We start from the raw sequence: 22,058 nt of genomic DNA, 5'->3' as shown, positions 1-22,058 counted from the left end.
GTTTTGTCCGAGTTTAAAAGTACATGGCGTTAATGGATGGAGCGAGACATGATGTCCCAGATGTGCTCAATTGGATTCAGGTCTGGGGAACGGGCGGGCCAGTCCATAGCATCAATGCCTTCCTCTTGCAGGAACTGCTGACACACTCCAGCCACATGAGGTCTAGCATTAGGAGGAACCCAGGGCCAACCGCACCAGCATATGGTCTCACAAGGGGTCTGAGGATCTCATCTCGGTACCTAATGGCAGTCAGGCTACCTCTGGCGAGCACATGGAGGGCTGTGCGGCCCCCCAAAGAAATGCCACCCCACACCATGACTGACCCACCGCCAAACCGGTCATGCTGGAGGATGTTGCAGGCAGCAGAACGTTCTCCACGGCGTCTCCAGACTCTGTCACGTCTGTCACGTGCTCAGTGTGAACCTGCTTTCATCTGTGAAGAGCACAGGGCGCCAGTGGCAAATTTGCCAATCTTGGTGTTCTCTGGCAAATGCCAAACGTCCTGCACGGTGTTGGGCTGTAAGCACAACGCCCACCTGTGGACGTCGGGCCCTCATACCACCCTCATGGATTCTGTTTCTAACCGTTTGAGCAGACACATGCACATTTGTGGCCTGCTGGAGGTCATTTTGCAGGGCTCTGGCAGTGCTTCTCCTGCTCCTCCTTGCAAAGGCGGAGGTAGCTGTCCTGCTGCTGGGTTGTTGCCCTCCTACGGCCTCCTCCACGTCTCCTGATGTACTGGCCTGTCTCCTGGTAGCGCCTCCATGCTCCGGACACTACGCTGACAGACACAGCAAACCGTTCTTGCCACAGCTCACATTGATGTGCCATCCTGGATGAGCTGCACTACCTGAGCCACTTGTGTGGGTTGCAGACTCCGTCTCATGCTACCACTAGAGTGAAAGCACCGCCAGCATTCAAAAGTGACCAAAACATCAGCCAGGAAGCATAGGAACTGAGAAGTTGTCTGTGGTCCCCACGTGCAGAACCACTCCTTTATTGGGGGTGTCTTGCTAATTGCCTATAATTTCCACCTGTTGTCTATTCCATTTGCACAACAGCATGTGGAATTTATTGTCAATCAGTGTTGCTTCCTAAGTGGACAGTTTGATTTCACAGAAGTGTGATTGACTTGGAGTTACATTGTGTTGTTTAAGTGTTCCCTTTATTTTTTTGAGCAGTGTATTTAACTTTCATGAAATCACAAGTGTAATACATCAAAATAAAGCATAACTTTGTCAGATTTCAAAAGGGCTTTACAGCGAAAGCAAACCATGCGATTATGTGAGGACAGCGTTCAGCACACAAAACATTACATAGTTACCAGCCAAGTAGATTAGTCACGAAAGTCAGAAATGGCAATAAAATGAATCACTTACCTTTGGTGATCTTCGTATGGTTGCACTCACAAGACTCCATGTTACACAAATGTTTGTTTTGTTTGATGAAGTCCCTCTTTATATCCAAAAACCTCCATTTTGTTGGCGCGTTTTGTTCAGTAATCCAATGGCTCAAATGCGGTCACGAGGCAGACGAAAATTCCAAATGGTATCCGTAAAGTTCGTAGAAACATGTCAAACGATGTTTATAAACAATCCTCAGGTTGTTTTTTTAGCCTAAATATTCAATAATATTTCAACCTGACAATAGCTTCGTCAATATAAAAGAAAAACAAGAAAGGCGCACTCTCAGTCGTGCGCAGAAAAGAGCTCTGGGGACATCCCACTATCTACTCATTGAAACTGGTCATTCTCCCTCATTTTTCAGAATAAAAGCCATAGGGAACGGAATCTGGGTCCTATCCCTTTAAATGGTGGATAGGCTTTCATTGGAAAAACAGCCATTTCAAAACAATGGCACTTCCTGTATGGACTTTCCTCAGGTGTGAGACCACACGTGCACCTGCTCTTGCAGGTATGGCTACTGAACTGGACGCACCAAGAATGATGATAGTGACACTTGCTATGTTTTACATAGGCCTATAGGAAATAGCCTAACTTTTAGGAGGATGATTTGCAGGCAGAAACAAATAAGTGTATAATCAATACTTATTAAAAAATTAAAGGTGCAACGCTCACTCACCATAGTAGCCTAACCTATGTGCGTGTTGTGCCTTTACCTTTTCAATGATTACATTTTTTGATTGCACTTCGACTCACGTTGTTTGTGCGCTCTCCACTTTCCATTATCAATATTTATATACAGTCTAATCATATTAAAGTTAACTGCCCTGTGATTCTCTGCCCATGTAGGCAGCCTACTCCATTTCAATGAGACCACACATACTAGGAACACTTGGGCGGCAGGAAGCCTAGTGGTTAGAGCATTGGGCCAGTAACCAAAAGGTTGCTAGATCGAATCCCCGAGCTGACAAGGTTAAAAATCTGCAGTTCTGCCCCTGAACAAGGCAGTTAACCCAATGTTCCTAGGCTGTCATTGTAAATAAGAATTTGTTCTTAACTGACTTGCCTAGTTAAATAAAGGTTAAATACTGGAGTTGAATCAGAGAATTCTGTGAATAATGCAAAAAGTCTGATTTTTAAAACAATAGGTGGGCTAAAGCATATAGAGCAGAAAGAGGACCGTTTAAAAATTATCTGTGGGACAACACAAATATTTTCATCCGAAAGTCGTCTGTCTGACCGTTGCTCCCTCCCGCAGCATGAAAAATGCTGACCGTGCCGCAATGATCTCTGTCGGGACCCACAGGCAGCCCGCGGGAATGCAGCTTTTGTGCAGTCAGTACACAACACCATGGTCATCATGTCTTAGCAGGATCAGATGGTGACAGGGTCCCAGCAGGGAAGACCAGTCTACGGAGCTCAGCTGAATTTTGCAGTATATTAACAATATCAGTGAATGATACAAAGTTCCATCTTGAGTTGATGGGTGGGTGACTCTCACAATCTTGGTTTCAAAGATTTCAAACATGACATCAACAAATTTCCTTTTTAGGCATTAATAACAATGTCTGAAGTGTTTGAGCTTTAATTTAAAAACATTTACTGACAATTTAACACCTTTTTGAACATATTTTCCAAAACAAGTTCTTAATCTCATTACCGCAACGTTCTGAAAACGTCAAGACCATTAGGAAAGCTAATACATTTAAAAAAAAAATATTATTAACAGTCATGCACAGTTACTTGAAACATTTTTATTTGATTTTGACTGATTTCTCTCATTACCGCAACACCTTCCACAATCTACAACCTAATATTTTTGATATTTCAATGAAACCTGACATTTTCTAAATTATGTGGCAAACCTGGAAGAACATACCGTATAGATTCTGCACATGCATTTAAAAGCCAACTATTTTTCCATTCATTAAATTAACATTAAATTCAACACCTGTTGCGGTAATGATACATAGGGTTCTGAAATGAGGTTGATTTCGGTAATGATAATAAGTATACTATGACTGAGGTATGGTTAAAAACATTATACAATTTCATGTAGAAAATAAATTAGATAATATTAGCACAATCATGGATTCAAGTTCAATCAATTTCATTTTGCAGTGCTTCAAAAGTACATAACATAGATAAAAACAACACATAGAAAAACATTAGAACAGCGCTAAACAGGGCAACATTAGAACATATGCTAAGAACACGTTAACCATTTTACCACGGCACTGAAATAACCCACCACCTAGGGCAAATACCACCTTCTGATTTGTCAATACTTGTCACGTGGGGGTACATTAATTCTGAACAACCATGCTAACAAAACAGATGTGTAGAAATATGCACACAGCTAAAATATCAAACAAATATGAATGTGCATACCATACTGTGTACACCATACACTTCTAATTCATGGAAGTAGTCCAGTTCATTTGGGAGCAGGTACTATTTTTTTCCCCCTATGTTGATTGGGTGTGTCTCATATACACATTTGTTTCTAATCTTCAAAACGATTGTGAATGAATGACTTTGGCAAAGTAGCTGTGGTATAAACAGCAGGATAATGTACTAGTAGAAAATCAGTTAACCTCACTCCAGGGGGTTAAATGGCCCTCCGCTTCACGGTAATGACATCAACTTGGAGGTAGGGTGCACGTGGCCGTTGTATGGCGGTAACCCTCACAGTCTAGTCCTATCACCACCCCAACGCCTCCTGCTACCCTCTCTATCCCCCTTCCAATTCCAGTGTTTTACACACGTTTGTTTGTGTACTTTGCCAAGATCTCAGGCAACACACAGAAGTGTCGAGCTGAGGATGTGGAAGGTTGTGGCTCTGGGATGACGGCTTTTATAGCGTCAAAGTAGTACCAGACTTTTTCTCCCTTAAATCTGATGGATGAAAAATGGAAAAACTCAGTGTCGACCTCGTATTGACCATTTGCCTATCTGGAAAGAAAGTAAAACAGAAAATACTTAATAGGACTCAGGATTTATCATCAACAACATGACGTATCCATACCACCAGAACAAATGCACACCAATTATGATGGCGCCTACAGAGATGGTCGCCTCGCTTCGGAAACTATGGTGGTCACCTTGTTCTTAGGAAACTATGCCGTATTTTGTTTTTTTATGTGTTATTTCTTACACTGTTACCCCAGGAAATCTTAAGTCTTATTACATACAGCCGGGAGGAACTATTGGATATAAGAGCAATGTCAACTTACCAACATTACGACCAAGAATACGACTTTCCCGAAGCGGATCCTCTGTTTGGACCACCACCCAGAACAATGGATCGGTAGGCGACCCAAAACAACGGCGCCGCAGAAGGAGCGGTCTTCTGGTCAGGCTCCGTAGACGGGCACATCGCTCACCGATCCCAAGTATACTACTCGCCAATGCCCAGTCTCTTGACAACAAGGTAGACGAAATTTGAGCAAGGGTTGCCTTCCAGAGAGACATCAGAGATTGTAACATTCTCTGTTTCACGGAAACATGGCTCTCTCGGGATACTTTATCAGAGTCGGTACAACCACTCGGTTTCTTCGCATCGCACCGACAGAAACAAACATCTCTCTGGTAAGAAGAAGGGCGGGGGTGTATGCCTTTATGATTAACAAGTCGTGGTGTGATCATAACAAAATACAGGAACTCAAGTCCTTTTGTTCACCTGACCTAGAGTTCCTTAAATGCCGACCTCATTATCTACCAAGAGAATTATCTTTGATTATAATCACAGCCATGTATATCCCCCCCAAGCAGACACATTGACGGCCCTGAAAGAACTTCATTGGACTCTATGTAAACTGGAAACCACATATCCCGAGGCTGCATTTATTGTAGCTGGGGATTTTAACAAAGCTAATCTGAAAACAAGGCTCCCTAAATTTTATCAGCATATTGAATGCACGACCCGGGCTGGCAGCATTCTGGATCATTGCTACTCTAACTTCCGCAACGCATACAAAGCCCTCCCTCGCCCTCCTTTCGGGCAAATCTGACCACGACTCCATTTTGTTGCTCCCAGTCTATAGACAGAAACTAAAACAGGAAACGCCTATACTCTGGTCAGACCAGCGTTGAACAGACCTATCTGATTCCAAGTTTCAAGATTGCTTCAATCACGTGGACTGGGATATGTGCCGCATAGCATCGGACAACAACATTGATCTATACGCTGACTCGGTGAGTGAGTTTAGTAGCAAGTGCATCGGTGATGATGTTCCCACGGTGACTATTACAATCTTCCCCAACCAGAAACCGTGGATTGATGGCAGCATTCGCGCAAAACTGAAAGCACGAACCACTGCTTTTAATCATGGCAAGGCGACCGGAAACATGACCGAATACAAACAGTGTAGTTATTCTCTCCAAGGCAATCAAACAAGCTAAGCGTTAGTATAGAGACAAAGTAGAGTTGCAATTCAATGGCTCAGACACGAGACGTATGTGGCAAAGTCTACAGTCAATCGCAGATTACAAAAAGAAAACCAGCCCCGTCGCGGACACCGATGTCTTGCTACCAGACAAACTAAACAACTTCTTTGCTCGCTTTGAGGACAATACAGTGCCACTGACACGGCCCGCTAACAAAACCTGCGGGCTCTCCTTCACCGCAGCCAACGTGAGTAAAACATTTAAACGTGTTAACCCTCGCAAGGCTGCCGGCCCAGAGTTGATGGCAGGGACATTTACCTGCTGAGGTGAGAATGGCGGTTCTCTTGGAGGCTGGGACATTCACCTGCTGAGGTGAGAATGGCTGTTCTCTTGGAGGCTGGGACATTCACCTGCTGAGGTGAGAATGGCTGTTCTCTTGGAGGCTGGGACATTTACCTGCTGAGGTGAGAATGGCGGTTCTCTTGGAGGCTGGGACATTTACCTGCTGAGGTGAGAATGGCGGTTCTCTTGGAGGATGGGACATTTACCTGCTGAGGTGAGAATGGCTGTCTCTTGCAGGCTGGGACATTCACCTGCTGAGGTGAGAATGGCTGTTCTCTTGGAGGCTGTCTTCTTGAACATGTTGAAGTGTATCACCTTCCTGGCTTGATGGTGTTATGTCCAATACAGCTTTTAACTTTCTTTCTTCTGTAATACCTTTGCGTTTTCCCGCCACTGTTTTTTCTTCTTTTCATGTTGCTTCTTTGTTAGATCTTGAATTTTCTTGATTTTACAATTTTGCTTTCGTTTTTGATATCTGGAAATGGAAAGGAAGCATGACATGAAATGAGCATGTCTCAAAACATGGGAAAAATCTTACTCTTATGGACACGTCATCCTATAGAAGGGACTGAATGGCTTACAGACTGTGTGTTAGACGTGTGTGCGTGCATGTGTAGACTTCCTAACACTGAAGGGTATTGACTTCCTGTAGACACTGTATGAGGGCATAGGCTTCCTATAGACTATATATATATATTTCTGCTAATTACTCTTGCTGTAACCTCTCTAACACCTAACCCCCCTCTCTCCTTCCCTCTGTACTCTTCTAGCAGTTCTGGGTTGGTGTAAACATTTTCTCAGAATTGTCAGCCTAGCCTTCGCTAAAGCTTTCTTTTTGTCACTTGCTGACTGTCTGCAATTAAACAGGACATAAAGCAAAATATCAACAGTTAGTAAATAACAATTAAATTAATAGTTCATAATATTTATTTAAAAATAGTCTGTATGATAAATTTCTCATTACCGAAACAGACGTTCTCTCTACCGCAACTGGCCTTAAATTGTAGCGGTAAATGAGAATGGTGTTGCGGAGGATGAGGAACCGTAGCATGTTTTGCTAACAATAGAGAAGACATGATGACTAAGCAAATATTCTCTTTCAATGTACATAATTAGACATTATTTAAGTATATTTTCATCAAATTTTAAATCTGTTTTTCTAAATGTGGAAAACTACCTGTATCGGTAATGATAATCAATACTGTCGTGTACACAGTCTGACGAGAATGTTTAACTTTTTAACTGGAGAAATATAAAGATATCTGCTTACCTGGTAGCCATCTTGAAGGTAGTGGCAGATGTGTTGCTTCATTCAAAATCAAACTTTATTTAAACTTTATTTAAAATTCTCTGTATGTGAACAGTCCTTCAAAAAGGTTGTGGAGATGAGAACGTCAGTCAGGGATACATCGATTTTCCACTATCTTTTCATTATTATTATGATTTATTATTATGCATGAATATTCAGTTATTCATTTCTGTCATTTGAAAACATCTAGTAGAACATCCATACATCTTTTTCAGAATATTTTCATTGAAATTACTCGTTGTAGAGAACACTATCTTTATTATGATATTTTGTTATGTTACTAAATTCCATGTTTTACATTTAAAATCAATTCTTTGAATGGTTTCATGAGAATGACCTGGGTAGACCTACATTCTGGGTTCTGGGAATAATGGTAATTTCAATTATTCAACCATTGATTCTATTCTTGGATAATATATTGTATAAATTTACACCAAGGTAATTCTTTGTCATGCTTCATTTTAGGAGGATCAGAGAGTGACAGGGGTTTCAGCTGGATCAGGCAGCCAGCCAAGACCAGTCTGTGACAGAGGTGAGGTGCATTTTTGCAAATAGAACACTTTATTCTCTGTGCATTAAACACTGGACAAGCTAGATGCTGTTTTGACAAACCTCAAAAGTTGATTTCCAAACTGTATCAAGGTTTGATACAGGCTTTTCCCGATGACACCACATGTCGAACAAAAACGTGAGGTAGACCAGGTAGAAGCTGATGAAGATGAGTAGATACAGATGTTTGAATCCCCAGTCATGTTCATATCTCAGACATAAATTACTGCAGTTTATGACCATCCCATAGAACGTGCTATATGCCGGGTTTCGATGACCGTCCCATAGAACGTGCTATATGCCGGGTTTCGATGACCATCCCATAGAACGTGCTATATGCCGGGTTTCGAGGACCATTCCATAGAACGTGCTATATGCCGGGTTTTGATGACCGTCCCATAGAACGTGCTATATGCCGGGTTTCGATGACTATCCCATAGAAGGTGCTATATGCCGGGTTTCGATGACTATCCCTTAGAACGTGCTATATGCCGGGTTTCGATGACCATCCCATAGAACGTGCTATATGCTGGGTTTCGATGGCGCCGACAGACATGGCAGTATTTAAAAAAAAAAAAAAAAAAATGTTATTTCTTACATTATTAGCCAAGAACGTTTTTTGTGGTGTTACATACAGCCGGAAATAACTTTTGGATATCAGAGCGGTGGTAACATTACGACCAGGAATACGACTTTCCCGAATTGGATCCTTTGTTCGTACCCTCCAGGGCAATTGAACTTATCCCAGAGGCTGCTCCAAGACGCCGCCGGCGGAGAAGCGGTATTCGAAGTGGACTTCTATTACTCGCTAATGTTCAGTCTCTGGACAATAAAGTAGAAGAGCTCAGGGTGAGGATCTCCTTCCAGAGAAACATCAGGGACTGTAACGTACTCTGTTTCACGGGAACATGGCTCTCTCTGGATATACTGTCCCCGTCCATACAGCCAGCTGGGTTCTCAGTACATCACGCAGACAGGAATTAAGAACTCTCCGGGAAGAAGAAAGGCGGTAGTGTATGTTTCATGATTAACTACTCATGGTGTGATTGTGATAACATACAGAAACTCAAGTCCTTTTGTTCACCTGACCTAGAATACCTCACAATCAAATGCCGACTGTATTACCTCCCAAGAGAATTCTCTTCGGCTATAGTCACAGCCATGTATATTCCCACGACGGCCCTCAAGGAACTGAGGCCACATTTATTGTAGCTGAGGATTTTAACAAAGCAAATTTGAGGAAAACTCTACCGAAGTTCTATCAACACATTGACTGTAGTACTCGCGCTGGAAAAACACTTGACCACTGCTACTCCCCCTTCCAGGATGCCTACAAGGCCCTCCCTTCGGCAAATTGGGTCACAACTCTATTTTTGTCCTCCCTTCCTATAGGCAGAAGCTCAAACAGAAAGTACCCGTGCTTAAAAATTATTCAACGCTGGTGTGACCAATCGGAATCCACGCTTCAAGATTTGTTTTGATCAAACGAACTGGGATATGTTCCGGTAGCCTCTGAGAATAACATTGATTTATACACGGACACAGTGACTGAGTTCATCAGGAAGTGTATAGGGATGTTATTCCCACTGTGAGTATTAAAACATACCCAAAACAGAAAGCGTGGATAGATGGCAGCATTCGCACAAAACTGAAAATGCGAACCACCACATTTAACCATGGCAAAGTAACTGGGAATATGGTTGAATACAAGTCAGTGTAGTTATTCCCTCCGTAAGGCAATCAAACAGGCAAAATGTCAGTACAGAGACAGTGGAATCGCAATTCAGCGGCTCAGACACGAGACATACATGGTATGGATTACAGACGTTCTACAGACAATCACAGATTACAAAGGAAAAACCAGCCATGTCGCGGACACTGAAGTCTTGCTCCGGGACAAGCTAAACACCTTATTCGCCCAGTTTGAGGTTAACACAGTGCCTCCAAAGCGGCCTGACTCCCGAGGCTCTCATTCTCCGTGGCCAACGTGAGTAAGACATTTAAGCGTGTTAACCCTCGCAAGGCTACCGGCCTAAATGACATCCCTAGCCGCATCCTCAGAGCATGTGAAGACCAGCTGGCTGGAGTGTTTACGGACATATTCAATCTCTCCCTATCCCAGTCTGCTGTCCCCACATGCTTCAAATTGTCCACCATTGTTCCTGTACCCAAGAAATCAAAGGTAACTGAACTAAATGACTATTGCCCCGTAGCACACACTTCTGTCATCATGAAGTGCTTTGAGAGACTAGTCAAGGACATGTCACCTCCACCTTACCTGACACCCTAGACCCACTTACATTTGCATACCGCCTCAATAGGTCCACAGACGATGCAATCGCACTGTCCTATCCCATCTGGACAAGAGGAATACCTATATAAGAATGCTGTTCATTGAGTATAGCTCAGCCTACAACACCATAGTACCCTCCAAGCTCATCATTAAGCTGGGTCTGAACTCCGCCCTGTGCAACTGGGCCCTGGACATCCTGACGGGCTGCCCCCAGGGGGTGAAGGTAGGAAACAACACCTCCACTTCGATGATCCTCAAGACTGGAGCCCCAAAAGGGTGCGTGCTCAGCCCCGTCTTGTACTCACTGTTCACCCATGACTGCATGGCCACGCACGCCTCCAACTCAATCATCAAGTTTGCAGACGACACAACAGTAGTAGGCCTGTTTACCAACAATGACGAGACAGCCTACAGGGAGGAGGTGAGGGTCCTGGGAGTGTGGTGCCAGGAAAATAACCTCTCCCTCAACAAAACGAAGGAGCTGATCGTGGACTTCAGGAAACAGCAGAGGGAGCACGCCTCTATCTAATTCGATGGTACTGCAGTGGAGAAGGTGGAAAGCTTCATGTTCCTCTGCGTACACATCACTGACAATCTGTTTTTATGCACCACTCTTTTTAGTGTTGTGTTGTCAGAGGGGGTAAGGAGGCTATCGTAAAGGGGACATTTGGATTTAGAGGCCCAACCAGTGGCCACCTATAATACCCTCCTAGCAGAGGCCCAACCAGTGGCCACCTATAATACCCTCCTAGCAGAGGCCCAACCAGTGGCCACCTATAATACCCTCCTAGCAGAGGCCCAACCAGTGGCCACCTATAATACCCTCCTAGCAGAGGCCCAACCAGTGGCCACCTATAATACCCTCCTAGCAGAGGCCCAACCAGTGACGACCACCTCTTATAATACCCTCCTAGCAGAGGCCCAACCAGTGACGACCACCTCTTATAATACCCTCCTAGCAGAGGCCCAACCAGTGACGACCACCTCTTATAATACCCTCCTAGCAGAGGCCCAACCAGTGACGACCACCTCTTATAATACCCTCCTAGCAGAGGCCCAACCAGTGACCACCTAGCAAGGATAATACAGGGGCCTGAGGAGCTGTCAACAGCCGAACAGAAATGAACCCCAGAGGACTGTCTTCATACCTCCTTCTCAGTCATCTTAATTTCTACTCAGAGTTAATGATTTTTCAACATACTCACACCTACAATGGTGCTTTACTTGCAATGACTGTGCTGTGGTTATTGGACCTTGCTTAGTTGAATGCATTTGACTAAGTTGTTCTGGTTAAGACGGTGATGGTGTAGGAATTCTGTAACATCTAAACTCTCTCTGGGTAGTAGTGTCTGTCTGAATGGCTGTAACACCTCTCCTCTCTCTCTGTCTGGGTAGGTAGTGTCTGTCTGAGGGTGGATGAGGTGGCAGCAGAACACCGGGTGATGGTGTAGCACCGGGTGACAGGCTGCCAGGGTGAGGAGGACAGGTGCGGTGCTAGCTGAGTGGAGGGGGATGTGGCGCTGGACGACCCACCTGGACGGAGGGCCACGGAGGGTGAACCATGCTGCCGTCTCCATGGGACACAAGGTGTACTCCTTCGGAGGGTACTGCTCTGGGGACGACTATGAGACGCTGAGACAGATAGATGTACATGTCTTCAACACAGGTAGGTTATTGTTATAGACCAAACAGAGCTGGATTATTAATGATAGAACTGTCTAGGCTTAGGTTCCAGCAGTTCTAGGTATGTCCCATGCATGCTCGTCTTTCCCTAAATTACTTCCAGTTTTCTCAACTTCAAATGGCCAGTCCTTTGATATTGTAATCTGACCACTTTCATCTTAAGATCTATCATTTTGCCCTCTGATGTCACGGTGACATCAGGATCTGTCTGTCATTATGAAGTAGTGTAGTTCTTCAGATGAGTGTGGAAGAAATGAAGAGGACGTGGGGAATGGGGGTCAGGAAGTATAGAAGAGCAGGACGTGGGGAATGGGGTCAGGAAGTATAGAAGAGCAGGACGTGGGTAATGGGGTCAGTAAGTATGGAAGAGCAGGACGTGGGTAATGGGGTCAGTAAGTATGGAAGAGCAGGACGTGGGGAATGGGGGTCAGGAAGTATGGAAGAGCAGGACGTGGGGAATGGGGGTCAGGAAGTATAGAAGAGCAGGACGTGGGGCATGGGGGTCAGGAAGTATAGAAGAGCAGGACGTGGGGAATGGGGTCAGGAAGTATGGAAGAGCAGGAAGTCTAACCTCCAGCACCTCTCTTGGGTTCCACCCCATCTGGTCCTAATCTGTTTCTAACCTTAGTCTGTATGCCACACACTCACAGGTGTTTTTCAGCACAGCTGAACAAAGAGAAGCTTCACTGCTAGACACTATTTGGGGTGTAATTTTCACGCCGGAAGAATCATTGGTTGGTTGAGCCTGCTGTCTGATCTACAAATGAATGAAGTCATGTTTTGTAGCATCTATTGTGGCCTTTGTGTTTTGCTGATTGCACGATCACGCTAGCAGTGAGTAGATATGGCTGTCCTTGAACCATTGGACTCGTCTCAATGATGTTGCTATCTGCCAGGACAATGCAGGATATGTAGGTTGACTCATTTTTCCCTGGATTTGTAAAGACTACAGCCTGACGGGAGCCTTACTTCCTTGTTCCCACCCTCAAAGGCAGGCTTTTCAAAATGAGGGCGTGTACTAGTTTCTACGGGTTCACAGGGAGCTATCTGAGATGGCTAGCGAAGAAATTACAATGGCTGCTTCTGATGATTCATCTTTCCAAGAAGAGCTAGATGACGAAAAAGGTTCTGATGTTCTTTTACAATCAAACAAATAAGTTGTTTTGAAACTCCATTATAAAGATACTTTTGGTAGTGTATGTGGACACCTGCTCGTCGAACATCTCATTCCAAAATCATAGGCATTAATATGGAGTTGGTCCCCCTTAGCTGCTACAAAGCCTCCACTCTTCTGGGAAGGCTTTCCAATAGATGTTGGAACATTGCTTCCATTCAGCCACAAGAGCATTAGTGAGGTCTGGCACTGATGTTGTTCGATTAGTCCTGGCTCGCAGTCAGCATTCCAATTCATCCTAAAGGTGTTTGATGGGGTTGAGGTCAGGGCTCTGTGCAGGCCAGTCAAGTTCTTCCACACCGATCTCGACAAACCATTTCTGTATAGACCTCACTTTGTGCACGGAGGCATTGTCATGCTGAAACAGGAAAGGGCCTCTGCTAGGAAAGGGCCTAGCCCGAAAAACAGCCCCAGTAGCAATACGCGTCTCTCTGTCGCAATACGCGTGTTTCTCTGTCGCAATACGCGTGTCTCTCTGTCGCAATAAAACACAGTACATCATATAACATTATTACATCACCACAGATCCACAACACAAAATGTTCAATACAACAATATCACAATGTATGCATGTGTCTGTGCCTTTGTTTGTGTTGCTTCACAGTCCCCGCTGTTCCATAAGGTGTATTTTTATCTGTTTTTTTAAATCAGATTTTACTGCTGCATCAGTTACTTGATGTGGAATAGTGTTCCATGTAGCCATGGCTCTATGTAGTACTGTGTGCCTCCCATAGTCTGTTCTGGACTTGGACTGTGAAGAGACCTCTGGTGGCATGTATGGGTGTATGAGCTGTGTGCAAGTAGTTTAAACAGACACCTCAGTACATTCAGCTTGTCAACACCTCTTATAAGAAAACTATGATAAAGTCAATCTCTCTTCCTCTTTGAGCCAAGAGAGATTGACATGCATGTCATTGATGTCTGGCTCTCTGTAGCAATACTAGTGTCTGGCTCTCTGTAGTAATACTAGTGTCTGGCTCTCTGTAGTAATACTAGTGTCTGGCTCTCTGTAGTAATACTAGTGTCTGGCTCTCTGTAGTAATACTAGTGTCTGGCTCTCTGTAGTAATACTAGTGTCTGGCTCTCTGTAGTAATACTAGTGTCTGGCTCTCTGTAGTAATACTAGTGTCTGGCTCTCTGTAGTAATACTAGTGTCTGGCTCTCTGTAGTAATACTAGTGTCTGGCTCTCTGTAGTAATACTAGTGTCTGGCTCTCTGTAGCAATACTAGTGTCTGGCTCTCTGTAGCAATACTAGTGTCTGGCTCTCTGTAGCAATACTAGTGTCTGGCTCTCTGTAGCAATACTAGTGTCTGGCTCTCTGTAGCAATACTAGTGTCTGGTTCTCTGTAGCAATACTAGTGTCTGGTTCTCTGTAGCAATACTAGTGTCTGGTTCTCTGTAGCAATACTAGTGTCTGGTTCTCTGTAGCAATACTAGTGTCTGGTTGTCTGTAGCAATACTAGTGTCTGGTTCTCTGTAGCAATACTAGTGTCTGGTTCTCTGTAGCAATACTAGTGTCTGGTTCTCTGTAGCAATACTAGTGTCTGGTTCTCTGTAGCAATACTAGTGTCTGGTTCTCTGTAGCAATACTAGTGTCTGGTTCTCTGTAGCAATACTAGTGTCTGGTTCTCTGTAGCAATACTAGGGTCTGGTTCTCTGTAGCAATACTAGGGTCTGGCTCTCTGTAGCAATACTAGTGGCTCTCTGTAGCAATACTAGTGTCTCTCTGTCCTCTGTAGTAATGCTAGTGTCTCTTTGAAGTAATACCAGTGTCTCGGTCTCCTCTCTCTAGTTTCTCTGCGGTGGATGAAGTTGCCTCCAGTGAGAACAGGTGGTCGGGAACATGCCAGGGATGTCCCCTACATGCGTTACGGTCACACAGCCGTGCTGCTGGAAGATACCATCTACATATGGGGGGGTCGTAACGACACGGAGGGGGCCTGCAACGTCCTCTATGCCTTCCACGTCAGTAAGTACACCTGATGGTTTGTGTTGTATGTCAGCGTGATTTAGAAGATACACTCGTTGTTGGATTGAATAAAGCAGACCTAGCTCTAACACCTGCCTGGCTAGCTATGTGGGTTAGATGTTTCCACTTGGGGTATCCACAGCTGCAGCCTCTAGAACAGTATCTCCTGGATAACATGCCTGTTTGGTCCCCAGACAACCACCGGTGGTTCACCCCTAAGATATCTGGGACGGTTCCGGGAGCGAGAGACGGCCACTCAGCCTGCATCCTGGGGAAGGCCATGTACATCTTTGGAGGGTATGAGCAGCTGGTAAGAATCCTTGACCTTTAACCCTGACCCGTGTGTCCTGGGGAAGATCCTCTGTTTGTTTGGTGTTACCATGACATTTCCCTGTTCTCTTCCAGGCTGACTGCTTCTCTAATGACATTCACAAGCTGGACACCACCACCATGGTCTGGTCACTAGTCAACGCAAGGGTGAGTTACCCAACCCTAACCATTTCACTTCCTGGGGGTTGGCGTTACTAGTCCAGTTGGAGACCATTTCACTTCCTGGGGGTTGGCGTTACTAGTCCAGTTGGAGACCATTTCACTTCCTGTGTGTTGGTGTTACTAGTCCAGTTTTATTGAGTGGACATAACAGAACGGCCCTTCAACATCCTCTGGGAATCAGACAAGCACTAAAAGGGAGAGAATTTTACACTGCATTATACTGTTACCCTGCCAACCTTGCCGGCTGAAAACGAAATCACTACAGGGTGGGGGCAGGGTGAAAAATGTATAGTTTTATATGGTGATAGGGGAAAATTCTGAAGTTACATAATGCTGTTATTTTTGGACGATATTATACTGAACAAAATTATATATGCAACATGTACAGTAGAGCTGCCGCTTTCAAGGAGCTTATAAGAAATCCCGCTATGCCCTCCCAAAAAAATATCAAACAGGCAAAGCATCAATACAGGATTAAGATTGAATCATACTACACCAGCTCTGACGCTCGTCTTATGTGGCAGGGCTTGCAAACTATTACAGTCTACAAAGGGAAACACAGTCGTGAACTGCCCAGTGACACGAGCCTACCAGACGAGCTAAATTACTTCTATTCTCCCTTCGAGGCAAGCAACACTGAAACATGCATGAGAGCATCAGCTGTTCCAGACGACTGTGTGATCACGCTCTCCGTAGCCGATGTAAGATGGCGTTGCAGTGCAGACGTGGTTTGTTGTCCTCTTGTTTACTTTTTGTATTTCTCGTCTTTTTTTTGTATATATTCCAATTTATTGTTAAATCTCTTTTTCCATTTTTAAATTAAATATACCTTCTGGTAACCCGCCTCACTCAATGTGACACGATCCGCTATTTTTTTAGACCCTATAGCCAAAACTTTTATCAGAAGGTAGCCAGCTAATTAGCTAAGTTACTAGCCATTTAGTCATTGTTAGCCACTGCTAGCGGCCTTTACCCTCTGCTCAGGTCAGGCACCACCCGTTTTTTTAGCCTGGATAGTACCTGCCAGCCTCGGACTGTTTTTCTCCACTACAACGGCAGATTCCTGCCGACCATTGATCATCACAGCTAGCTATCTTCAACTGAGTGACCCAGCCCCGAAGCTAGCCCTGAGCCAGGCGCATCTCCTGGTTAGCAAACGAAATTCCCACAACTACAATACCTCTTTCGCCATCTGGCCCGGTCCCTTCGTCGACATGGCGCCCCGCCGTACCGCCACGACTGGTCCGCAGACGTAATTCCATCAGCTGTGCCTTCAACCTGCCTTTGCCAGACAACGGAGCAGACGCTTCTACTTACCCCGGACTGCTAACTTTAAACGCTGTGTCTCCCGCTTTATAGCGTAGTAACGACTACCTGGCGGCTTCCCTGTTTCATCTGTTGCTGTACACTGGACCCTATGATCACTTGGCTACATAGCTGATGCCTGCTGGACTGTTCATTTATCACGGTACTCCACTTTGTTTACCTTTGTTTATCTGTCGGCCCTAGCCCCGAACTCAGACCCTGTGTGTAGTTAACCGACCCTCTCCGCCTATTTATCGCCATTTTACCTGTTGTTGTTGACTTAGCTGATTAGCTGTTGTTGTCTTACCCATTGTTGACTTAGCTAGCTCTCTCAATCAACACCTGTGATTGCTTTATGTCTCTCTCTAATGTCAATATGCCATGTAAACTGTTGTTTAGGATAGTTATCATTGTTTTAGTTTACTGCGGAACCCCTAGTCCCACTGTACATGCCTTAGATACCTCCTTTGTCCCACCTCCCACACATGCGGTGACCTCACCCAGTATAACCAGCATGTCCAGAGATGCATCCTCTCTTATCATCGCTCAGTGCCTGGGCTTACCTCCACTGTACCCCACCATACCCCTGTCTGCACATTATGCCCTGAATCTATTCTAACACGCCCAGAAATCTGCTCCTTTTATTCTCTGTCCCCAATGCATTAGACGACCAGTTTTGATAGCCTTTAGCCGTACCTTCAACCTACTCCTCCTCTGTTCCTCGGGTGATGTGGAGGCTAACCCAAGCCCTGCGTGTCCCCAGGCACTCTCATTTGTTGACTTCTGTAATCGATAAAGCCTTGGTTTCATGCATGTTAACATCAGAAGCCTCCTCCCTAAGTTTGTTTTATTCACTGCTTTAGCACACTCCACCAAACCTGATGCCCTTGCCGTGTCTGAATCCTGGCTTAGGAAGGCCACCAAAAATTCGGAGATTTCCATACCCAACTACAACATTTTCCGTTAAGATTGTAACTCTTCCCCCATTGGCAGTTCTATCTACTGCGGAGATAGCTTGCAAAGTTCTGTCATACTTTCCAGGTCTATGCCCAAACAGTTCGAGCTTCTAATTTTAAAGATTATTCTCTCCAGAAATAAGTCTCCCACTGTTGCCGCCTGTTATAGACCCCCCTCAGCTCCCAGCTGTGCCCTGGACACCATATGTGAATTGATTGGCCCCCATCTATCTTCAGAGTTCGTTCTGTTAGGTGACCTAAACTGGGATATGCTTAACACCCCAGCAGTCCTACAATCTAAGATAGATGCCCTCAATCTCACACAAATTATCAAGGAAACCACCAGGTACAACCCTAAATCTGTAAACATGGGCACCCTCATAGATATTATCCTGACCAACTTGCCCTCCAAATACACCTCTGCTGTCTTCAACCAGGATATCAGCAATCACTGTCTCATTGCCTGCATCTGCTATGGGTCCACGGTCAAACGACCACCACTCATCACTGTCAAACACTCCCTAAAACACTTCTGCGAGCAGGCCTTTCTAATCGACCTGGCCCAGGTATCCTGGAAGGATATTGACCTCATCCCGTCAGTAGAGGATGCCTGGTTGCTCTTTAAAAGTAATTTCCTCACCATCTTAAATAAGCATGCCCCTTTCAAAAAATTTAGAACTAAGAACAGATATAGCCCCTGGTTCACTCCTGACCTGACTACCCTTGACCAGCACAAAAACATCCTTTGGCGGACTGCAATAGCATCGAATAGCCCCTGCGACATGCAACTGTTCAGGGAAGTCAGGAACCAATACACGCAGTCAGTCAGGAAAGCAAAGGCTAGCTTTTTCAAACAGAAATTTGCATCCTGTAGCTCTAACTCCAAAAAGTTTTGGGACACTGTAAAGTCCATGGAGAACAAGAGCACCACCTCCCAGCTGCCCACTGCACTGAGGCTAGCAGACACGGTCACCACTGATAAATCCATGTTAATCGAAAATTTCAATAAGCTTTTCTCTACGGCTGGCCATGCTTTCCTCCTGGCTACCCCAACCCCGGCCAACAGCTCCGCACCCCTCGCAGCTACTTGCCCGAGCCTCCCCAGCTTCTCCTTCACCCAAATCCAGATCGCAGATGTTCTTAAAGAGCTGCAAAACCTGGACCCGTAAAAATCTGCTGGGCTAGACAATCTGGACCCTCTCTTTCTCAAATTATCCACCGCCATTGTTGCAACCCCTATTACCAGTCTGTTCAACCTCTTTAATTTCGTACGAGATCCCTAAAGATTGGAAAGCTGCCACGGTCATCCCCCTCTTCAAAGGGGGTGACACTCTAGACCCAAACTGTTACAGACCTATATCCGCCCTGCCTTTCTAAAGTCTTTGAAAGCCAAGTTAATAAACAGATCACTGACCATTTCGAATCCCACCGTACCATCTCCTCTGTGCAATCCGGTTTCCGAGCTGGTCACGGGTGCACCTCAGCCACGCTCAAGGTACTAAAAGACATCATAACCGCCATCGATAAAAGACAGTACTGTGCAGCCATCTTCATCGACCTGGCCAAGGCTTTCGGCTCTGTCAATCACTGTATTTTTATTGGCAGACTCAATAGCCTTGGTTTCTCAAATGACTGCCTCGCCTGGTTCACCAACTACTTCGCAGATAGAGTTCAATGTGTAAAATCGGAGGGCCTGTTGTCCGGACCTCTGGCAGTCTCTATGGGGGTACCACAGGGTTCAATTCTCGGACCGACTCTTTTCTCTGTATATATCAACGATGTCGCTCTTGCTGCGGGTGATTCCCTGATCCACCTCTACGCAGATGACACCATTCTGTATACATCTGGCCCTTCTTTGGACACTGTGTTAACTAACCTCCAAACGAGCTTCAATGCCATACAACAATCCTTCAGTGGCCTCCAACTGCTCTTAAACGCTAGCAAAACCAAATGCATGCTTTTCAACCGTTCGCTGCCCACACCCGCCCGCCCGACTAGCATCACTACTCTGGACGGTTCTGACCTAGAATACGTGGACAACTACAAATACCTAGGTGTCTGGCTAGACTGTAAACTCTCCTTCCAGACTCATATCAAACATCTCCAATCCAAAATCAAATCTAGAATCTGCTTTCTATTTCGCAACAAAGCCTCCTTCACTCACGCCGCCAAACTTACCCTAGTAAAACTGACTATCCTACCTATCCTCGACTTCGGCGATTTGTCATCTACAAAATACCTTCCAATACTCTACTCAGCAAATGGGATGCAGTCTATCACAGTGCCATCTGTTTTGTTACCAAAGCGCCTTATACCACCCACCACTGCGAACTGTATGCTCTAGTCGGCTGGCCCTCGCTATATATTTTTCGCCAGACCCACTGGCTCCATGTCATCTACAAGTCTATGCTAGGTAAAGCTCCGCCTTATCTCAGCTCACTGGTCACGATAACAACAACCACCTGTAGCACGCGCTCCAGCAGGTATATCTCACTGGTCATCCCCAAAGCCAACACCTACTTTGGCTGCCTTTCCTTCCAGTTCTCTGCTGCCAGTGACTGGAACGAATTGCAAAAATCGCTGAAGCTGGAGACTTACATTTCCCTCACTGACTTTAAACATCAGCTATCTAAGCAGCTAACCGATCGCTGCAGCTGTACATAGTCCATCTGTAAATAGCCCACCCAATCTACCTACCTCATCCCCATATTGTTTTTATTTACTCTGCTGCTCTTTTGCACACCAGTATCACTACTTACACACCATCATCTGCAGTCACTCCAGTGTTAATCTGCTAAATTGTAATTACTTTGCTACTATGGCCTATTTATTGCCATACCTCCTCATGCCATTTGCACACACTGTATATCGACTCTTTTTTTTCTATTGTGTTATTGACTGTACGCTTGTTTATTCCATGTAACTCGATGTTGTTTCTGTCGCATTGCTTTGCTTTGCTTTATCTTGGCCAGTTTACAGTTGTAAATTAGAACTTGTTCTCAACTAGCCTACCTGGTTAAAAAAAAGTAAGACCTTTAAACAGAACAACATTCACAAGGCCGTGAGGCCAGACGGATTACCAGGTGTACCGCAAACATGCGCTGACCAACTGGCAAGTGTCTTCACTGACATTTTCAACCTCTCCCTGATTGAGTCTGTAATACCAACATGTTTTAAGCAGACCACCATTGTCCCTGTGCCCAAGAACATTAAGGTAACCTGCCTAAATGACTACAGACCCATAGCACTCACATCTGTAGCCATGAAGTGCTTTGAAAGGCTGGTCATGGCTCACATCAACACCATTATCCCAGAAACCCTAGACCCACTCCAATTTGCAAACCGCCCCAACAGATCCACAGATGATGCAATCTCTATTGCACTTCACACTGCCCTTTCCCACCTGGACAAAAGGAACACCTATGTGAGAATGCTGTTCATTGACTAAAGCTCAGCGTTCAACACCATAGTGCCCACAAAGCTCATCACTAAGCTAAGGACCCTGGGACTAAACACCTCCCCCTCCAACTGGATCCTGGACTTCCTGACTGGCCGTCCCCAGGCGGTGAGGGTAGGTAACAACACATCTGCCACTCTGATCCTCAACACGGGGGCGCCCTCGGGTGTGTGCTCAGTCCCCTCCTGTACTCCCTGTTCACTCATGACTGCATGGCCAGGCATGACTCCAACACCATCATTAAGTTTGCTGATAACACAACAGTGGTAGGCCTGATCACCGACAACAATGAGACACCCTATAGGGAGGTCAGAGACCTGACCGTGTGGTGCCAGGACAACAACCTCTCCCTCAACGTGATCAAGACAAAGGAGATGATTGTGGACTACAGGAAAAGGAGGACCGAACACGCCCCCATTCTCATCGACTGGGCTGTAGTGGAGAGCTTCAAGTTCCTTGGTGTCCACATCAACAACAAACTAGAATGGTCCAAACACACCAAGACAGTCGTGAAGAGGGCACGACAAAACCTATTCCCCCTCAGGAGACTGAAAAGATTTGGCATGGGTCCCCAGATCCTCAAAAAGTTATACAGCTGCACCATCGACAGCATCCTAACTGGTTGCATCACTGCCTGGTATGGCAACTGCTCGGCCTCTGACCACAAGGCACTACAGAGGGTAGTGAGAACGACCCAGTACATCACTGGGGCCAAGCTTCCTGCCATCCAGGACCA

General features: G+C 45.3%; 1 protein-coding gene across 6 annotated transcripts in view; it reads left to right on the top strand.

Moving 5' to 3' along the window:
• Positions 1-22,058, top strand: part of LOC106578738 (kelch domain-containing protein 3) — a 194,702-nt gene that overhangs the window by 5,086 nt on the left and 167,558 nt on the right. For 3 of the 6 annotated variants that reach the window (XM_045702234.2, XM_045702233.2, XM_082965711.1), the window contains exons 2-6: positions 7,909-7,975; positions 11,681-11,951; positions 14,936-15,112; positions 15,307-15,422; positions 15,518-15,589. In XM_045702234.2, the coding sequence (XP_045558190.1) occupies positions 11,798-11,951; positions 14,936-15,112; positions 15,307-15,422; positions 15,518-15,589 (519 nt within the window). In that variant the 5' untranslated portion in view covers positions 7,909-7,975; positions 11,681-11,797. The remainder of the gene's footprint in view (positions 1-7,908; positions 7,976-11,680; positions 11,952-14,935; positions 15,113-15,306; positions 15,423-15,517; positions 15,590-22,058) is intronic. The other 3 variants (XM_082965712.1, XM_045702237.2, XM_082965710.1) reach the window with 2 other exon arrangements.

Source organism: Salmo salar, chromosome 19, assembly GCF_965601325.2.
Source record: "Salmo salar chromosome 19, fSalSal1, whole genome shotgun sequence".
In the NCBI taxonomy this organism is placed as follows: domain Eukaryota; kingdom Metazoa; phylum Chordata; class Actinopteri; order Salmoniformes; family Salmonidae; genus Salmo; species Salmo salar.
This window is presented reverse-complemented; position numbering and strand designations above follow the sequence as displayed.